This window comes from Artemia sp. Qi Xiang Cuo, chromosome 18 (genome assembly GCF_049724085.1).
Source record: "Artemia sp. Qi Xiang Cuo chromosome 18, ASM4972408v1, whole genome shotgun sequence".
NCBI classification, from domain to species: domain Eukaryota; kingdom Metazoa; phylum Arthropoda; class Branchiopoda; order Anostraca; family Artemiidae; genus Artemia; species Artemia sp. Qi Xiang Cuo.
The window spans coordinates 12671917-12693106 of NC_142811.1; the positions used below are offsets into that span (position 1 = coordinate 12671917).

At 33.0% G+C, this 21190-nt stretch overlaps 1 protein-coding gene across 1 annotated transcript in view; it reads left to right on the forward strand.

Moving 5' to 3' along the window:
* Positions 1–21190, forward strand: part of LOC148941216 (neuroligin-1-like) — a 284000-nt gene that overhangs the window by 39268 nt on the left and 223542 nt on the right. Inside the window, exon 4 of the mRNA XM_089104121.1 lies at positions 2191–2834. Within this exon, the coding sequence (XP_088960247.1) occupies positions 2191–2834 (644 nt within the window). The remainder of the gene's footprint in view (positions 1–2190; positions 2835–21190) is intronic.

Here is a 21190-nt window from a genome sequence, read left to right on the forward strand (position 1 = left end):
CTTATAAATTCTATTCTATTCTATGGACAAAAAGCGTTGTCAAATTAACTTATTTAAAATTCAACAAATTCAGTGGTGCGCATGAAAAGTTACGAGCCTGGAAAAATTTGCCCAATTTTTTAAAAAGGGAATGAAGCACCCTCAAAACATCAAGTGCTCTTAATGCACATCTCACCACCAGATTCAGCAAAACAGAGAAATGTACCGTACAGGTTTGAAGCTCCTATGTACAAGACTCTGGAATTTTGTATTTTTGCCATTAATGTTATTTATTTTTACACTTCAATTTGGCAATATTTGATACTTTGTAATGGTTCTTTCTATATATATATTGCCATGGCCTATGGGCTTTGAGCGCAAATAAATTCTATTCTATTGTATGGACAAAAAGCGTTGTAAAATTAACTTATTCAAATTTCAACAAATTCAGTGGTGCGCATGAAAAGTTAAGAGCCTAGGAATATTTGCCCAATTTTGTAAAAAGGATGAACCACCCTCAAAACATCAAGTGGTCTTAATACACATCTCACCATCAGATTCAGCAAAACAGAGATATCTACCGTAGATGCTTGAAGTTCCTATGCACAAGACCCTGGAATTTTATATTTTTGTCATTAATCTTATTTATTTTTACACTTCAGTTTGGCAATAATGAATACTTTGAAAAATTTGATACTGCGTTTTGAGAATTTGATACTTGATGAAAATTTGATACAGTCCTAAAAGCTTCACAGATTTGCAATAATAAAAGACGAATTTTTAAAAACCTGCGGTTTTCAAGTATGAATTGCTAAGACAGTTTCCTAGAGACATATAACATTTTTATTTGACGTAATTAGTGACTTAAAAACTTGGCTTTAAATACAATTCAGCCCATCTAATCTTCTAGCGTGACCAGAAGGTCTGAAGTGTATAACTGCATGAAGACTGCTGCAATCCAGAAGGCAGTACGATGAATTTTCAGCCAATCTACTAACAGTAGCCTTTATACCTAAACGGAGAATAAATTTTATCAGTGAATGTCCGTTTTGATTTTACAGAGAAATCCGGCCATTGTACTATTTTTACAGTATGATTCTCGCCTCTTTTTTGCTCTAAAAATACTAAGAAGTTTGTTTTGATCAACAACACCTTATATCTGATTCTGATTCATAAAATTAATCAAAAAGCATTTTTTATATCATTTTATTTATCGCTTTTATATATATATATATATATATTATATATATATATATATATATATATATATATATATATATATATATATATATATATATATATATATATATATATATATATATATATATATATATATATATATATATATATATATATATATATATATATATATATATATATATATATATATATATATATATATATATATATATATATATATATATATATATATATATATATATATATATATATATATATAAAGATCTCATGGAGATCAATGAAAAAGAAATTTTGGTTTATTTTAGAAAAGCAAAGACTGACATTGAAAATACCCTATTTGATATATAAAGGGGCTTGTAACCAATCCAAGCCCCACAATGTTTGGGCTGAAGTTTTAACTTGTGCAAGTATTAATTATACTCTTTTCGTCAAGTCTAGCTTTTCCATTACAAAGTATACTCTTGACTTTCTCGAATTGAAATATTTACTCCGCAATAAGTAAATGCACATAAATGGATTTTGGAGGGAGGGGGTGTAATACATAAAAAATACAAAGAAATGATTTTAGTATTACAGGTGATTATGGAAAAAGTTTTAATACACACAAAATTTCAGGGAATAAGCTCAAATCTCCCCCCCCCCCCTGTTTGCCGACTTGGTCAACACGTTCTCTCCCTATACACAGTTTACTGGATCAACTGTTCGTCCATATCTGGTTTGTTTCTCATAATGCTTGGATCTGTTGTATTGTTTAATTATATTTTGTTTCATTTAATTTTCTTTTTTTGCAAAAACCATAATAATTATTGTTTGTATACCAGCATTACCTGTAAATCATTTTCACTTATGTAAATTTAAATTTTACGGAATCATAATGACAAAAAGATCTTTTTAAGCCAAAACTCTCCACTTATTTCCTATAGAAAACAAAAAGAGAGACCTTTTACTCTCTCCGAGAAAGGCTAGAATCTCTATTAAGCTGGAAACTTAAGTCTGTTTTCTTTACTTCAGGTATGCTTTTCCATCGTGGAATCATAATGAGCGGTACAGCGCTAAGCCCCTGGGCATTAGTCCAAGAGCCAATTAGGTACGCGACTCAGCTAGCCCAAAACTTAAACTGTTCTACTACTGATCTCCAAGTTCACCTATATAAGTGCCTAAGGGAGAAAACAGCTGAGGAAATAATTAAAGGAGTTCCAGATACACCACTTTTTCTACATCCATTTGGGCCTTCTGTTGACGGAGTTGTAGTTGACGGCGAACTGGAATATCCAACAAATAAACTCGCTGATAGATTGTCACGTTATGACCTAATATTCGGAGTGGCTCAAAGTGAATCTTTAATCTATTTTTCTGAAAGTGATGTAATTAGTGGCATTGATAATAATAGGAGGATACGATTATTAAGGACGTTAGTTCGGAATACTTATCAGTTTCATTTGCAAGAGATTCTTGCCACTATAGTTAATGAATACACTGACTGGGAGAAACCAATACAGCATCCAATGACGCTGAGGGATCAAACAATCGAAGCTATCTCTGATGCTGAGTTTGTGGCACCAGTGGTTAAGACTGGTGATATACACTCAACGCAGAGACATAATTCCTATTTTTATGTTGTGGACTACCAAACAAAGAGTAGCGATTTTACACAAGTAAGATATCTTCTTTAGAACTAATTTTTTCTTCGTTTTTCTTTAAGATTATAAGTAAAATCAACTTTTTTTCTTCTTTATGAATTTCTTCCTCTTCTTCCATCTTTATTCTTTCTCTTATTTATAATTACTTCTTCTTTTCTTCTTTGCAATCTCCTCTTTCAAACACTTCGTGGTAATGAAACTGTAAGTAAGGAGCGACCCGCTCAATAGTAATCGAAACTCTAAAAAGTGGATTTTGATACCAATTGATACATCAAAAGTATCATATTTTAATGTGTATTTCAAATATACAAGTTTTATCAAATTTAGTCCTACCCATGAAAATTTACGCGCCTGAGAAAATTTGCCTGATTTCGAAAAAAGGGGGAAACACCCCCAAAAGGTTATAGATCCTTAATGAAAACCACACCATCAGATTCAACATATCCGAAAATCGTACTGTAGAGGTTCCAAGCTCCTATCTACGAAAATGTGGATTTTTGCATTTTTTGCCAGAAGAAAGATCACGGATGCGTGTTTATTTGTGTTTTGTTTTTTCTTCCCAGGGGTGATCGTATCCACCCAGTGGTCCTAGAATATCGTGAGAGGGCTCATGCAAATGGAAATTAAAAGTCCTAGTGCTCTTTTTAAGTGACCAAAAAATGGAGGGCAACTAAGCCCCCTCCCAGGTAGCAATTTTGTTCAGTATGGTCGAAAATATAAAAGCTATGTTTACATATAATATTGGTTATCGGGAAGTATACAGACGTTTTCAGGGGGGATTTTTTCTGGTAGTGGAGGGGGGTGGGTCGGGGGTTATGTGGGAGGATCTTTCCATGGAGGAAGTTTTCGTGGTGGAAGAGACATTGCTGTGAAGGGTGCAACGGATTTCCCAGCATTAATTAAAAAACGATCAGAAATTAAATATAAAAATAGTTTTTCAACTGAAAGTACGGAGCAACATCAAAACTTAAAACGAACAGAAATTATTACGTAAATGATTGGGTTTGCCCCCTAGTCAATACCTCGCTCTTTACGCTAAAGTTTTTTTAGTCTATTTTTTTTAGTACTTTCATAAGAGCTATTTATTATAATTAACGGCCTTTTTGATTAAGGGGTCATTTTTAAATAACTGGAACAAAATTCAAACTTTAGCGTAAATCGCGAGTTATTGACTATGGGGCGAACCCCCTAGTATACGTATTAAAAATATACGAATATAGAAGTTAGTTACGTATGTTAACTCGTAAGTTATGTATATTTATTACTAATAAAAACGTTCGTAAACAAAATTAAACAACTTTTGAGAAAGCCATTTAACCGAATAAAAGTAAAATTAATTTGCAAATTTTGTTTTCATTATTGATCATAGGTGAGCCAAAACAAACCTGCATTAATTCAAAAGCTTTCAAGAATTAAATAAAATAAAACAAGTTTTTTTAACTGAAAGTAAGGAGCGACTTTAAAGCTTTAAACGAACAGAAATTATTCCGTATATGAAAGGGGCTGTCCTCTCCTAAAAAGCTGGCTCTGTACGCTAAGTTTGGCTATCTCTCACAGCTCTATTTTTTTTTTTAAACAATAAAAAGTTTAGCGTAAAGAGCAAGACATTGAGGAGGGGGCAGCCCCTTCCATTTACGGAATAATTTCTGTTCGTTTTAAGTTTTAATGTCGCTCCTTACTTTCAGTAAAAAAACTTGTTTTTTATTTAATTTCTTTAAGATCTAAGCATGTAACTTGTCCTTAATATATTCAACTTTTTTCTGTGTAGCTTTTTTTTTTTTAAATGAAGAAATAAAATTTTTGTGAAAAAAAATAACTTCGAAAGCAAAGGTTCCTGAAGAAAAGAGAGTCAAAATAAAGTCTTTGATTTCAGTTATAATTCTTGCGATCGAAATGCTGGTGAGACTAGATTCATGAAAAAAAATATGATAGCTCTCTGCTTATGTTATGGATTTTTGATTTATTTGACACACTGTTGCTCCCAAGGGGTGTTACCTATTCTCAGTCATGTATTTTCCATCGCAGATTACCCCTTATTTTATTGCTTATAGCCTACTTCGTGCCACGCCTCATCGTGCCAACCTCAGCACGCTTCCACCAAGCACCGTATCTTATGCACGATTTTTGAAAGTGGGTGATCCGGTATATCCTATAAAAGAGAAATGAGATATTTTGTATGAGCTAGAATTTAGATCACAAGCACACTAAATAATGTTAGATTTCAACATCAGCCTCATATTGCCTCAATTAATTGCCTCAACATATTGCCTGAATTAATTTTATTGCATAAAAATTAATCGTATTTGTTATTATTAGGATTCGTATTTGATATTATTAGGAAAATTAACTAATATCTTTGGATGATATTTTACAAGATTGTTATAAACTAAAACCACTAAATGGTCTAAAATATTTTCTGCAATAATCGACAATAGATTTATTTTCCATTTTTTATAAGGGTTATTCTTGTATGCGATTGCATAAGAAAAAAAAATTCAACTGGAAATAAGGAGCCACATTTAAAATTAAAATCTACAAGAATTATTATGTATATAAGGAAGGCTGCCCATTCCTCAACTCTCCCTCTTTGCACTAAAGTCTTTAAGCTATAAAAAATACTTTTTATTCAAAATCAACGGCCCTTGTGTTTGAGCAGTCTTTCCTAAGAAATCTTAAGAAAACTTAAGCGTATTTTCGCTAAGGTTGCTGAACTTTTTTGGGTTTTTCCCCCCTGTTTTGGAAGTCAGGCAAATCTTCTCGGGTTTCTAGGTTTTTACAGGTTGCATTAAACTTTGTGAATTTTAATATATTTTCAATCACCAGAAAAAGCCAATTCTTTTGATGCATCTATTGTTATTAAAATTCCTTTTTCGGAGTTTCGGTTACTATTGAGCCGAGTCAGTCCTTACCTATAGTTCGTTACCATGGACTATTTGAGTTAAACCACATACTTGTTGTGTATTGTAGAAATTGATATTTTGTATCTGATCGACTCCAAACATTGCTCTTGTACATTAATTTTTTCAATTTTTTTTATTTTTATGTTTTTTTAAGTATAGGAGATTCAAGAATACCTAAAGATTAAAAATGATATAAACAGTAGCCTACACATAATAGTAATTATAGTCCGACCTTCATACAAAATACATTATGTCATAGTTTCCTAAGTCAACTTTCTTTTTTAGCTTTAGAGAAAATACATTCTATAAAAAAAAATTTAAAACAATCAATAAAAAAGACCATTTTAGTCAATTGTTCTTTTTTCAAGACTAAACAAACGGCTGAAAGCTTGAAAGGGAGATCTTAAAAAGCAGATGTTGATGCTCTAAAAGTATTTTCTTGCAGGAATTCTTATAGCATAATGTTATTCAAAACAGGGTCTTATACTGTCATAAGTAAGAGTAGCTTTTTAAAATGCAAAATTTTCTTGAACAACAGGCAAATGAAAATACCAAGAAATGTTTATGCAAATATATTTTTGAATTCTTCCATCTCCTATTATTTATTTCAATACGAGGATAAATTTGAATATAAAGCTATGAAGATCTGACAATGAATACCAAAAATGTGATCAATTTTCCACTAATTGGGCTTTAGTATTCTGATTACTATGGAAGCTATAACATAGTAAAGGGTAACATTCATCCCAGTGTCATCAAAGTTCAAGCAAGAACAGCTGGAAGCAAAACTGCTTTATTAAAGGTGTGTACGCATGTCAGAAGAAACTTAGGCTCGTGGTCATAACATTTGTATCACATGCATATAATCGTACATATTACAAAGCGAAAACAAGTATACAACTAGTATTCCTATATACTTTGTATGATTCACTAGCTTTTAGAGTGTTTTTTCTTAATAGCTGATATATTGAAAAAAATTGGGGTTATGAATCTTCCTTCAATAGTTTGTTCTGTGTCTTCGAACCGTTGTTTAAGCTCTACCGTAACTAAAATAAAAAAACAAAACGTTAATTTAAAAAACTTCTTAAACAAGGCTGTCAAAACAAAGAAGAAGAAATACAGACGCTAGCTTCTATCTGGATTAAACAAAAAAAAAACAAGTTTTTTAAACTGAAAGTAAGGAGCGACATTAAAACTTAAAACGAACATAAATTATTCTGTATATGAAAGGGTCTGTCCCCTCCTCAAAGACTCGCTCTTTACGATAAAGTTTTTTATTGTTTAAAAAAATAAAGTTGTGAGACAGAATCAAACTTTAGCATAAACAGCGAGGCGTTGAGGAGGGGACAGCCCCTTTCATATACGGAATAATTTCTGTTCGTTTTAAGTTTTAATGTCGCTTCTTACTTTCAGTTTAAAAAACTTGTTTTTTTATTTAATTTCTGATCGTTTTTTAGTTGATGCAGCTTTTATTTTGGCTCACCGTCATTGAATAATTAAAAAAAATCTGCATAAAAATTTTAATTTTATTTTGGTAAATGGCTGTCTGTAAATTTGGTTCTGACGTAATTTACAAATTAACTTACGTAACGAACTTCTATATTCGTAAATTTTTCTTCTGGCAAAAAATAAACAAAGTTGCAGATTTTTGTAGATATGAGCTTGAAACCTATGTAATAGGGTTTTCTGATACGCTGAATCTGACGGTGTGATTTTCATTAAAATTCTTTCACTTGTAGGGGATGTTTCCCCCCTCTTTCAAAAATCAGGTAAAATTTCTCAGGCTCGTAGCCTTCGATGAGTAATACTAAACTTAATAAAATTTACATATTTAGAATCAGCCGTATAAGCCCATTCTTTTGATACATTTATTGACATCAACATTCTGTTTTTAAAAGTTTCGATTACTATTAAGCCGTATCGCTTGTTTTTTTTTATTGTTTTTTTATTACGTATATGTTATTACGTATATGAGGGGGTTCTCCCCTTATTCAATGCCACGCTCTTTACTTTAAAAGTAAAAAAAAAATTTAATTCACAACCCCCTGAATCACAAAGGCCGTTTAATTAGAATAGATAACTATTTTTAAAGCACTAAAAAAAAAAAAAAACTGTAGCGTAAAGAGCGAGGTATTGACTTGGGGGAGAACTTTCAGTTGAAAAAACTTGTTTTATTTCAATTTAATTTCTGATCGTTTTTTAAATAATGCTTGGAAATCCGGCGCCCCCTTCATAGAAATGTCCCTTACCCCAAAGAAAAATCCTCCACCGAAAGATTATCCCGAGTAAACCCCCCCTCCAGCCCCCCCCCCCCCCCACCAGAAAAAAATCCTTCCTGAAAATGTCTGTATACTTCCCAATAACCAATACAATATGTAAAGAATGGGCAAAGTTCATAACTTGCACCCCTTCCCCTGGGAACTGTGGGGGATTAAGTGCAGCTAAAAGACATATTTATTAGATTTTCGACTATGCTAAACAAAATGACTATCTCAAAATTTTAATTGGGGGACTTTGAGAAAAAAAATGAGCGTGGGAAGGGGCCTAGTTGCCCTCCATTTTTTTTGTCACTTAAAAAGGGCACTAGAACTTTTAATTTCCGTTCCAATGAGCCCTCCCACGATATTCTAGGACCACTGGGTCAATACGATTACCCCTGGAAAAAAAAACAAAAAAACAAACAAATAAACACGCATCCGTGATCTTTCTTCTGGCAAAAAATAGAAAATTCCACATTATTGTAGATAGGAGCTTGAAACCTCTACAGTAGGGTTCTCTGATACGCTGAATATGAAGGTGTAATTTTCATTAAGGTTCTATAACTTTTGGGGGGTCTTTCCCCTCTTTTTTCTAAAATCAGCCAAATTGTCTCAGGCGCGTAACATGTGATGGGTAAGATTAAACTTGATGAAACTTATATATTTGAAATAAAAATAAAAATCTGATTCTTTTGATGTATCTATTGGTATCAAAATTTCGTTTTTTAGAGTTTCGGTTACCATTGAGCCGGGTCGCTCCTTACTTACAGTTCGTTACCGCGAACTGTTTGATAAAGGTAAATGAATCTCATGTTTTTTTCCTAGTTCATTGTTTAATTTTGGCCTCTTTTTCTCTCGTAATTCTTTACTCCACTCTTGTCTTGTTGTTTATAGTTGGTTAAAACTAAATTATGGTTTTAATTATTAAACACTTGTCACTTACAAGTGGTTTCGCATGCAGTAAGATATATTACCAGAAAGCTATATAAACACTTTAGCAGCAACATAAATGAAAACTTTCAACACGACAATTGAATTTTCATTCCAATTTAATGTTCTTATTGTGTGGGTGTTAAACAGAGAAAATGTATTCTGATCCTATATCTAGTGAATCTCTTTCACAGTGGGGGGATGAAAGTAAAGGGAATAGTAGCAATCGGACTAAAAATAAACGAGCTACTAATGCTGGAATTTACTTCAGCGCCTTCCTCTAATTCTCCCAAAAATCCATTTAGGCTGCAAAAAGCCTTCCATGGTTCACTAAGTAATCAATAAGCTATTTTGATATCTCCAGGGAAAACAAGGGAAAGCCAAAGTCGAAGAAATTCCTTTAAACATTTTATGTACTTTGATATTTAAGTTTTAGTTTCTCTCAGCGAAAAGTATTGCAACAGGCTAATTTTCTGAATTTTGAATAAATTTTAGTGCGTTTCTGCAGTGAAGGCATTAGAAAAGCTTCACCGTTTATATGTGTAGGCATTAAAATTTATTTGAGGGAATTATGTATTTCAGGTAAAGATTCTATATGTCGTGTGTTGAGCCCCATAGGATTTTATCTTCAAATACAAGCCAGAACAGCCATTCTTGAATTATTAACTTGGTGGAAGTGATCAAAAACTTAAAAGCCAGGGCTAATTAGAGTAAAGCCAAGACATATAGTCTCTGTGAGAGGCATGGCTTAACTTTTTTCGAGCTGTATATTTTCACTTCTTGATGATGTTTTATCATCCATCCTAAGGTAGAACTGAGGTAGATAGGCATACAGTAAGGGTAGCCCATATAGTCCATTAGTTCCTGTGAGCCATTTGAAGGCAACTGGAGACCAAAAAACGATTCAAAGATTTATGACCGACCATGTTAAAACGTCGACCATTTGAAAAGCGTTAAAATAATGTTTTTTGAGTGGGGAGGGGGCCAGTTGAATTGAACAAACATGCAATTTCAGTCAGTGTTTTTTTAGGATAAGAATGATAACCCCTCAACAAACCTACTCAAGCACGGAGGAGACTGGGAAGTATTACTGAGATAATTCCGAATGAAGTGACCCCACCTCTGTGAAATTACGAATTGAAGTCTGTAATTGTTTAATTTCTGTGTCTTCCCTCCTCTTCTAGAACGAAACAATATGACTCTTCCCCATCCATGAGGTTTTTGGGCCTGCAAACTATAAATTTGTTTGGTCTCATAATTGTAGACAAGTATAAGACCATAAGAATGTACTGAGACAAAATATTTGAATATGAAACCAGGTTTAGTACAAAAAGTAATTAATTTGATGGCTGCTTCGGAATGTTTTCAATTCATTTTAGAGTGAAAGTGCTAATATTAACTGAATAAAGACTTAGGCTTTCCTGGCTATTTTTATTAGTTTTTTAGTTCTTTTTTTCCCCCGGCTACTTCGTATGGATGGGCTGGTCAAAATAAATTGGGATAGGGTTAATTTGATCAAAAATTGAAAGTTCCAAGGGTATTCTATCAGGTCAAGAATAATTTGTGGGTAACTAGCCTCCTTACTGGCCCTATGCTCCCTTACAGTCCCATAAAAACCCACGGCATTGAATCAAAATTTTAAGAGGGTCATTTTTCAAAACGTTTGCGAAAGGTCTAGTCAACACGTCTTTTGAGATGACCTAACCTGCACATCAACCGGGGCTTTGGCCCTACATTGTTCTTATTATGAATTGTTTTCAGATAGATTTATGGTGGGAAAGGTGGATATGCTTCATCTTGGCGGTATGATTATTTAGGGATTTGTTTAATCTGTCAGGGATTGTTCCCTGGGCCAAGGCAATCACAAATTTTTTGTATATGGAAAACTGTGTTAAAAGCCTACGAAATAGGCCCAATTTCTTTTTTATTAGTTTGAACTTGGGTTTTTTAATTTCTTGAGCCAAGAGGATACCAACATTCAAAAAAGTTGGAAATCAAATTTGGTTCCTTCGAAAACAGGGCCCAAACAAGGATCTTTTTTTTTTTTCTTGAAACTGAAAGATAGAAGTCCATGGGAGTCCAAATAAAAAAAAAGAATTGGAAAAAATATTGGTTTATCTGAAATAGGGCCCAAAATAGGACCCAATATTTCTCTCAACGGCTTGAAACTTGCAATCATAAGTCACTGGGCCAAAGAGACCCGAATACAAAAACTGCTGAAGAATGGGGATACTCCCCCTTTAAAAGTTCACTATAAAAATAAAGGCTTATCCAAAATGAAATTCCAAAAAAGGGCCAAAAAATAATTTTTTGAATTGCTTGAACCTTATACCCATTTGTTTCAGGGCCGGAGGAGCTCTTATAGCAACAAGGAACTATATTGGGGACAGAATGGGCCCTGAAAATTGGCTAGTTTTTCGGATTGAGTTGAAACTTTTAGTCCTAATTCACAAATTCGTTAGTTATAAATGACCTTGACATAAATTTGTTCAAAAAAACCCTCAATTGCAAAAAAAGAATGCATAAAGATTAATCAAACGAAATTTTGGATTGTCTATATTCTAGCTTGTCTATAGGATGAGGACCAGGATCTAGGTTTTCACTTCTGGGGATTGCTGCCTTTTTTAGTAGGAAACTACTTCTTTTAAACTTTAAAAGCTTTTTCGTATGCTGACCTTGGTCACACATTGCTAGAGTGCAATGTGTGGTTGGGGTAAATCATTCAATACTCCCCATGTTCTGTATCTAGGGATTCCAGGGAATTTAGGGTAAAGTAAGGATTTCTGGGAATATTCAGGGAAAATGTATTTTTTTTCGTACGAAGGCTGAAAATTCTCCTAGATTACATCTGGTCAGTCTTATCAAAAATTTCATCTTGCAACACTGACTTGTGTTGCAAAGATAGGCTCAAGATTTCAAAAAAAAAATCTTATTGGGTATTGCGCAAACGCAACAAATGTCGTGTTTAGAGCCAAAAGACCTGCATCAATCCTTATGAAAGCCATGGTGCTCCACATCTTGAATATAAAATTTTCATGCCTTTATGTTCATCATGCCTTCTTCCTTTATGTCTTCTTCAAAAATGTTCATGCCTTCTTCCTTTATGTTCATCCTGCGCATCCTTGTCATGGAGACACTAGTGTCCCAAGACACTGGAAGACTTGGCGTGAAATATTTATGCTAATTTTTCCAGAAGCGTTTCTAGACGAGATAATTATGCCGAAATTCAGCAGTTCTTTCGGTACAAAGCACAGGGAGTTCTTACACCAGGACAAACCCGTACGTTACCCTTTCAGCCCTGAGTAAAGAGGCCTGTCGACTAGCGAGTTCCTCGTTTTCCGTATTTCATAAAAGCCACGCTTGACGATCCAACTGCAACAAATGACGTTATCTTGTCAACGTTACAGAGCAAGTTGGCAAGGGCATACCTTGAATTCATGGACTACTCTCTCGGCCCGTCAACAAATTCCACAAAGTTTTTCAATCTGAGCCCCCACTTCTTCACTCCATAAAGGCAAGTGTCATCAAACCTGTGAATGATGTTGCGTCTAACTTCATGGCACTGGACTATATTCGCAGTGTTGGTTTGTTTACCGAACTGGATCCTTACCTTTCAGGTGTCTACTTGCCTTTAGAGTAGAAATATGAGGGAATAGCTCCAACGGACTCCATGCAAGAACTAGAAGATGCTCAAGAGCCACAGGATAACATTGATCTCTTTTACCAGTCTTTAAAAAAATATATACATAGAACTATTTAAGCAGGTCAGGGACCGGTTCAAGTTCAAAGACGCAATTTATGACATTATGGCTTTAGTTGAACCAAGGAATGTAAGAAATTTGAAGCCAAAATCTCTAAGACCACTATTTGTTTCATTTCCTTTTATAACAGAAATGAGCTCCCAGAAGAAAAAAGACCTGGAATGGAGGTCAAGGACAATGACTGATGTGAGTTGGCTTCATTTGTGAGATGCCTAAGTTGAAGAATTGCCAGTGGAGCAGCAATGGAAGAAGTTACATGATCTGAAGCCTCGCAGTAGAGAAATCCAGTGTCCAGAACTGTGCAATTGCATGACACCGATGCTCTTTTTACCTTTTAGCAATGGTAGAGCTGAACAATTGTTCAACCTCCTGACATTCACCAGAACAGACATTCACAAACAGGCACAGAATCTAGAACGTCACCTTAGTCTCACTTATTTGAGTCAATTACTGGCTGAAAAACGAAAATAAAACTTCATTATATGTCAGGATGCGGAAATATGTCACATGCTTTAGGAAGAGGGCAAACGATATATGTGATAAAGTGCTGGAGATGGCCCTTATTTGAATTTTATTTCTATATATTCTCGTTAATGTAAAAGATTTTATATGTCATCATTATCACTTAAATTCTGTAAGAGGCAAAGTCTCATTTGTACTTTTGCCGTAGAGGCAAAGTGAAGAATAATAATCTGTTTTCGTTACTATCATTCAATAAATATATTATTATGTTTTTTAGTATTTTTTTTCCTTGTAAAAAAGTCAGAGTGTAGTAGCTCTTTGGGTTTCCAAGAAATTTTGTAGAAATCTCTGGAATCAAGTTTTATTAGAAGGTCATATATCCTTTTATTCCTCACACGAATCGATTTCTGAGTATAAACTGGCTAGAGACCTTCAACGAAGAATCACTTCACAAATTCTCTATTACTACTTAATGGATATTTAAATCAAATTGAGGGAATATTCTTTAGGGGATAAGTGTGACGTATTCACTGCAATCTTAATAAATATGAATAAATCTCATCTTAAAAAAAGAATCCGCGATTTTTAATGAGAAATGGTGAGGAATTTAGAAGAAAAAATAATGGCCTCTAGGTATAATGCCTTGGATATTACAATTTACGAACGCTTATGTACAGTTAAGGCTAATTAAGTTCTTTTTGAACCTAGACATAATAGAGATTTTTCCAGCCTTTAAAGCTGGAAAGTAAAGGTGAAATTACTACCCTTTGCCTCTGTGTTAAAAGTTCTCTGCACAAAATGTTGAACGATTGTTTCTACACCAAGTTTGCACCAAAAGAACGTAAGATCCGCTTAGTTTTGCACACAGTATATATAATAGCTGTATGATCTTTCCCTATCTCGCCCATTATAAAAACCCGGACCGAGGTGCGATTGCTCCAGAGAATGTATAAACCGGTATAAACATAAGCGACATCAGATCTTTTCACAGGAAGACAAGTCAGATCTCTCTTGAACGCGAAACTTGGCTTCAAAGTTGGAACACTAATTTTGAAAAAACTAATTTTAAATTAATTTATTCCAATATATACATGAAAATCGGTAATTAGTAGTGCAATGTTATTATTAGATGTTTTTAGGAATTAAAAATAGGATTCGAAGTCCCAAGCTGGTTTCAAATGCATTTTGAGAAAGTTTCTGCCAAAATGCGTGTTCCAGGATAATTGGACCGCTGATGGCAGATCAAATGAGAGGAGCTGTTTGTACGCGCCGATATATATATATATATATATATATATATATATATATATATATATATATATATATATATATATATATATATATATATATATATATATATATATATATATATATATATACATGAAAAATATATACATGAAAATCGGTAATTAGTAGTGCAATGTTATTAATAGATGTTTTTAGGAATTAAAAATAGGATTCGAAGTCCCAAGCTGGTTTCAAATGCATTTTGAGAAAGTTTCTGCCAAAATGCATGTTCCAGGATAATTGGACCGCTGATGGCAGATCAAATGAGAGGAGCTGTTTGTACGCGCCGATATATATATATATATGTATATATATATATATATATATATATATATATATATATATATATATATATATATATATATATATATATATATATATATATATATATATATATATATATATATATATATATATATATATATATATATATATATATATATATATATATATATATATATATATATATATATATATATATATATATATATATATATATATATATATATATATATATATATATATATATATATATATACTACGAAAAAGAAAGTTTTTTTTTAAAGAAAAGTAAAGGCCATATTAAACTTAAGATCAGTAGAAATAGAAGCCTACAATAACTCAAACTCAAAACGACCAGAAATTATTAATAAAGAATAAAAAAGGAAAGGAGAATAATAATAATAATAATAATCTGTATTTAAAAGCCAATTAAAGCCATATACAAAAAGACAAATACTAAAGAAAAATTACACTTCATTTGACATCCTTCCCATCAATACAAAATTTCCTACTGCCACAATATAACGGGGAGTCCTAGACCTCATTAACTCACAAAGCAGCCTATCTTCCCCCTCCTGGATAATTAATCCCCTTAAATGAGATAGTTACTTACACCGGAGGAGGTAATGGCCCAACCCATAATAATTTTCCCCACATCTCAAGCAACTACACCCGGCCTCCGGACCTTCCCTCTTTTTCCTTGCAAGCTTAGTATAAATTGGAATACAATTTGCCCGAATCTGAATCCAAATCCTCAAATATTTAATGGGCAATCCCAGCTTGAAATAAAACTCCTGACCAAAATCCTCTTTTACTTCTCTATACAAAGTAAGACTCGGAGATTTGTCCACAGCTGCTTGCCATAGAGTTGCACTTCTTGGTCTTCAAGTCTTGCACTAAATTCCTTGAAGAACTTTTCATGATCTTCTGGCCCTTTTCCCTTCTCCCACGAACTTGAAAATCCATTCTCATCTAATATCCTTTTGATTTGTTCTGTCCATGATGTTTTGTTACACTGAAGGAGAAGATCTTCATATGCTGCTCGGGCAAGTCTAGTCTGGGGAAGTTCTAGAATTCTTAACCAAAATTTGATGATTTGGGTATATCTTTTCAATTTTAGGTTAAATATACCAAGATCACCTTTTAAAACTAACGTATGTGTTGTATTATGTAGGCCAAAAACTCGTTTATAATATTGAAGTTGAAGGGTTTCTAGTTGCTTTGCCGGCTGATACCCCCATATTTCTGATCCGTAATGTAGAATAGGCATAATTTTAGTATTAAATATATGTTTATGGAGGCTTAGTTCACTTATTTCTGCTGTTAGTGTGCTTCTATATATACCAAATAATGCATTTCTACCATTCTGTGCAATTGTTGTAATATGCCTCGTCCATTTTCCATTTCGACAAAAGATGAAACCTAAGTATTTGGCCTTTTTCACCACTTCCAGCATTTTTCCATTCAATAAAAATTGTGGTACTGATTCCTAGGTTTTTTTGCTAAAAATCATGATTTGGGATTTCGTCAAATTAGCCACTAGTTTCTTCAATATTTTTCAAGGAGATTCAAGTGAGTCTTTAAATCATTCTTTGTCTTTACCAGTAAAATAATGTCATCTGCAAATAGTAGGATTGACATATTCAGATTTCCCAGTCGGAGAGTAGGTGCCGATCGTTGTCAGAAATAAGGAACAGTATCATTAATAAACATAGCAAATAATTTTGGCGAAAGGGTACTTCCTTGGGGCACGCCCTTTTTCGAGAAAAAAGGCAGAGATATTCCCTTCCTAACAACTTTCACAAAACTTTTACTCAATGAATACATAGATAATAGAATTTGTATAAAAGGGGCTGGTAGGCCTAGATTTAATAAAACATTCAGCAATAAAACACGATCTACACTATCAAATGCTGATTTCAAATCAATTAGGGCCACATATAATTTTCCTTTACCTTTGCAGTGCTTTTCTACAAGAACATTGATAACAAAAACTCTATCAGCTGTAGAATAGCCTGGTCTGAACCCACTTTGTTCTTCTTGCAAGATTTTTTTCTCTTCTATCCAAAGTTCCAGCCTATTATCTATAATTTTTTCTAGAACTTAACCAGCACTGTTTAGGAGGCTTATCGGTATATAGTTATTATGTGCAACGGGATTACCTTTCTTATAAAATTAGAAGAAAACCGAGGGTTTCTAGGTCGTTGACCACACCCTCTTTGAAATTACTAGGTTAAATAATAAGGCCAAAAAAGGTAAAAGAACAGTCCGAAATGCTTTGAAGATCTTCATAGGAATTCCATCGGGCCCGGGAGCTGAATCACCTCGTATTCTGTTAAGTGAATCTTCAATTTCTTCCGGGGTGATTGAGTCGCATAACACGTAATCTTCCTGGCTCAGAGGGAATGATATTTCTTCACTGTTATCTAGACCTAATGTCTCTTGTAGATGTATGTTGATATCCTGGGTATCTTCTTGTAGTAAGATAAGATAAGATAAGTTTTATTCTTCATTAAATACACATATAATATTACATGTTATTAATCCCTCAAAGGCTCATTGGCCTGTACAAAGAGGGACGACATATGAATTACATACTAAGAGATAAAAAACAAAAGAAAATTTAAAATGATCACTTACTCACATATGAAGGAGAAGAAAAGAAAATATAGATAAACTGGAAACTATAGAAAAAATTAGAATAAATAAACTAAATTTATTAATTATATTAAATAGACTCACAAAAAAAAAAAAAAAAAAAAAAAAAAAAAAAAAAAAAAAATTATTATTACTATAAGCGAATCCCTATCGTCGAAACAGAATTATGTGTATTGTCAGGTAAAACCAACATCATAATAGCTGTTACGATATTTTTCATAACTCTTATCCAAAATATTAAAAAATCAAAACTTAAGCCATGTACAGCCCTTTTAGCTTGTATTTAAAACTATATAAATTCCAATTCAATCAACTCTGCTTATTTCTGAGGCTAGGTAGCAAAATTGAGGTTTATGGGTTAATTCAGTCATAAGGCTTATAATTACTGGACTGTAATAAAATGGTGCGAAAGCAATAAAATTTAACCCGTCTTCATGAATGCTACTCCTTAGTGAACTATACAAGTTTCAGCAATAAATATTGATAGTCATACCTGAGGTCTGGGAGTCATAGCGCAGAGAAGACCACCATAAAAAAAAACTAAACTTTCAGGGGACATCAACTCCACAAAAAAAAAAAAAAAAAAAAAAAAAAAAAAAAAAAATTATTATTCAGTTTGATTCTTAACTAAATGGTCCTTAAGAATCCTCTTGAAAGTGCCAAACGAGTGGCATTTCTGTTCAAACGAGTAGTTTGAAGTAATCGGGCCAAGTTTGTGGGGCGGGCACCTCTGACTGTCGGTCTTTTAGCCTATCTCTTTTTATGATTTTCCAGAACTCCCTACTGTTATTTTCTCTAAAGCACTTTAAAAGAGTGGCTTTTTCTTTCCTTTTATAATTTTTTTTCCTTTTTATTAATTTTTTGTGCTATTTACGTGCTAAAAGGTAAATTGTTAGTGTCTTGATTTTTTATTCATCATCCGGTGCATTCTTTACATTTTGTAACATTTTATACAAGTTAACGCTACTGAATTTACATTCTTCGTCATAAAAACTTTCATTCTTTTTCTCCGCTGATTTTACTGATGCCAGTGATTCGCTTAGAATTTGTGAAAACCTATTCGCTATTGTTTCCGGGTCGGCATTCGGTACCTCGGCCTCATACTTCAGATGGTCTATTTCTTTCGCTATGGGGTCATTAATAAATTTCTCATGGACCAGTGCCCATTGTTCACGTGACCAATTGCAATTTATTCTAGGAGGTAAAGTTGCTAGCTCCTTTCTCTTCCTCGTTTCCTTATTCACATACCTCTCCTCATTACTCCTCTCAACCGAACAATATTCCCTTCTAGAAATAATATACTCTACTTTAACTGGAAAGTGGTCCGATCCTGTTCGATGTATCACTTTCACATTTAGGGATTCAATTTCGAGCCCAGTGTCAACCAATATATAATCAATCAAACTAAAGCAAGGTCCAGAAACACAAGTGTACTCACCTAAGCTACCATCCTCACCAAATCTCCCATTACCAATTGCCAAACCAGAACCTCCACACAGTGCAAGCAGTTTCCTCCCCCATGAGTTAACTCTCCTTTTTCGATCTTGGCACATTCGTGGTTTAAAATACATTGAAGGAATAATCCCCACTACATGGTCGTATTCATCATCTGAAACAAGATTCATATTTAGTTCTGATCGTTCAGTAGTGAAAGCGTTTAAGTCACCTATAATAACACTGAATCTCCTTTATACCACGATCTAGTAGGAATAATTTCTTCCTCTAGTATTGACCAATTATCCTCTTCACAATATGAACTATTCTCAGGTGAAATATAAACACACCCCAATATAAATTCTTCCCCAAAAAATTCAAACGTAACCATATCAAATTCTCAGACATGCTCGGCAAACGACTTAAACTGGAAAATTCATGTTGCTTGACTAGCTCAATTATTTCTCCATAGTTCCTGAAATTCCTTGATGTCCTTCTATCTACCCGAAAAATAACATAACCAAACACTGATATTTCCTCTACTGGCAAAAACCATGTTTCAACTAAGCAAGTTATTTGTGAATCCAAAAATGAACTATTTAAACACACATCTCTTTTACTACTTAGACCCTGTACATTCAACGTAATAGCTGATAGTTTCTGTATATTGCTGTTTCCCTATCCTATGACAAATGGTGGTCGTTCTGCTAGAGTTTGGCCGCATTTTTTAGGACTATGACTTTTTCGTTGCTTTTCCGATTTTGGTCCTTTATTTGGTCTCACATTTCTTCGATCCTGCTTACTATCGTTGCTTGGGCTTATAATCATGTCCAGGTCCCTTTTTCCTTTCGGCCTATCACTTTTTGCGTGGTTTCCACTAGGAATGTTAGGATCTAGTACCGCAGAAGGCTTTTCTATGATCGTTGCATCTGAATCGCTGTTTGAGATGCTTTCAATTTCATGATCTGAATCACTATCGCTTGACGGGGATCGCATATAACACCTTCTCGGGATATGGTTTTTTATGCTACTATCTTTATTATGAGTTGGTTTTTCCATAGTCGGCTCCGCCATTTCCAGCACTGTTTTTCTCTCAAAGTCATAAACAAACGTCTGTTTGTCTATGCATAATTACAATTTACTAAATTTTAAGGTTTTCTTTAGTTTCAAAATGTTTTTGTCAGTCACCATCTTTAATCATTCACAAACAATACTGAAGAAAACCAATTTCCACTGTTTATCGACATTAAATTATTAAGAAGGCTATTATTTCTTTGAAATACGCATTTACATTTTTAATTTTCATGTTTTTGATTTTATATTGATGAAGAATTTAAACACAACTTCAACTAGTTATTTTTTTGTTTGGCATAGATGAAAGGTCCAATACCTCAGTTAAACTAAGAGGTTACATTTTGATATTGTTTGACAATTTACTAAATTTTAAGGTTTTCTTTAGTTTCAAAATGTTTTTGTCAGTCACCATCTTTAATCATTCACAAACAATACTGAAGAAAACCAATTTCCACTGTTTATCAACATTAAATTATTAAGAAGGCTATTATTTCTCTGAAATAAGCATTTACATTTTTAATTTTCATGTTTTTGATTTTATATTGATGAAGAATTTAAGCACAACTTCAACTAGTTATTTTTTTTTGTTCGGCATAAATGAAATGTCCAATACCTCAGTTAAACCAAGAGATTACATTTTGATATTGTTTGACAATTTACTAAATTTTAAGCTTTTCTTTAGTTTCAAAATGTTTTTGTCAGTTACCATCTTTAATCATTCACAAACAATACTGAAGAAAACCAATTTCCACTGTTTATCGACATTAAATTATTAAGAAGGCTATTATTTCTTTGAAATACGCATTTACATTTTTAATTTTCATGTTTTTGTTTTTATATTGATGAAGAATTTAATCACAACTTCAACTAGTTATTTTTTTTTGGTCGGCATAGATGAAAGGTCCAATACCTCAGTTAAACCAAGAGATTACATTTTGATATTGTTTGACAATTTACTAAATTTTAAGCTTTTCTTTAGTTTCAAAATGTTTTTGTCACTTACCATCTTTAATCATTCACAAACAATACTGAAGAAAACCAATTTCCACTGTTTATCGACATTAAATTATTAAGAAGGCTATTATTTTTTTGAAATACGCATTTACATTTTTAATTTTCATGTTTTGATTTTATATTGATGAAGAATTTAAACACAACTTGTTATTTTTTTTATTCGGCATAGATGAAAGGTCCAATACCTCAGTTAAACCAAGAGATTACATTTTGATATTGTTTGACAATTTACTAAATTTTAAGCTTTTCTTTAGTTTCAAAATGTTTTTGTCAGTTACCATCTTTAATCATTCACAAACAATGCTGAAGAA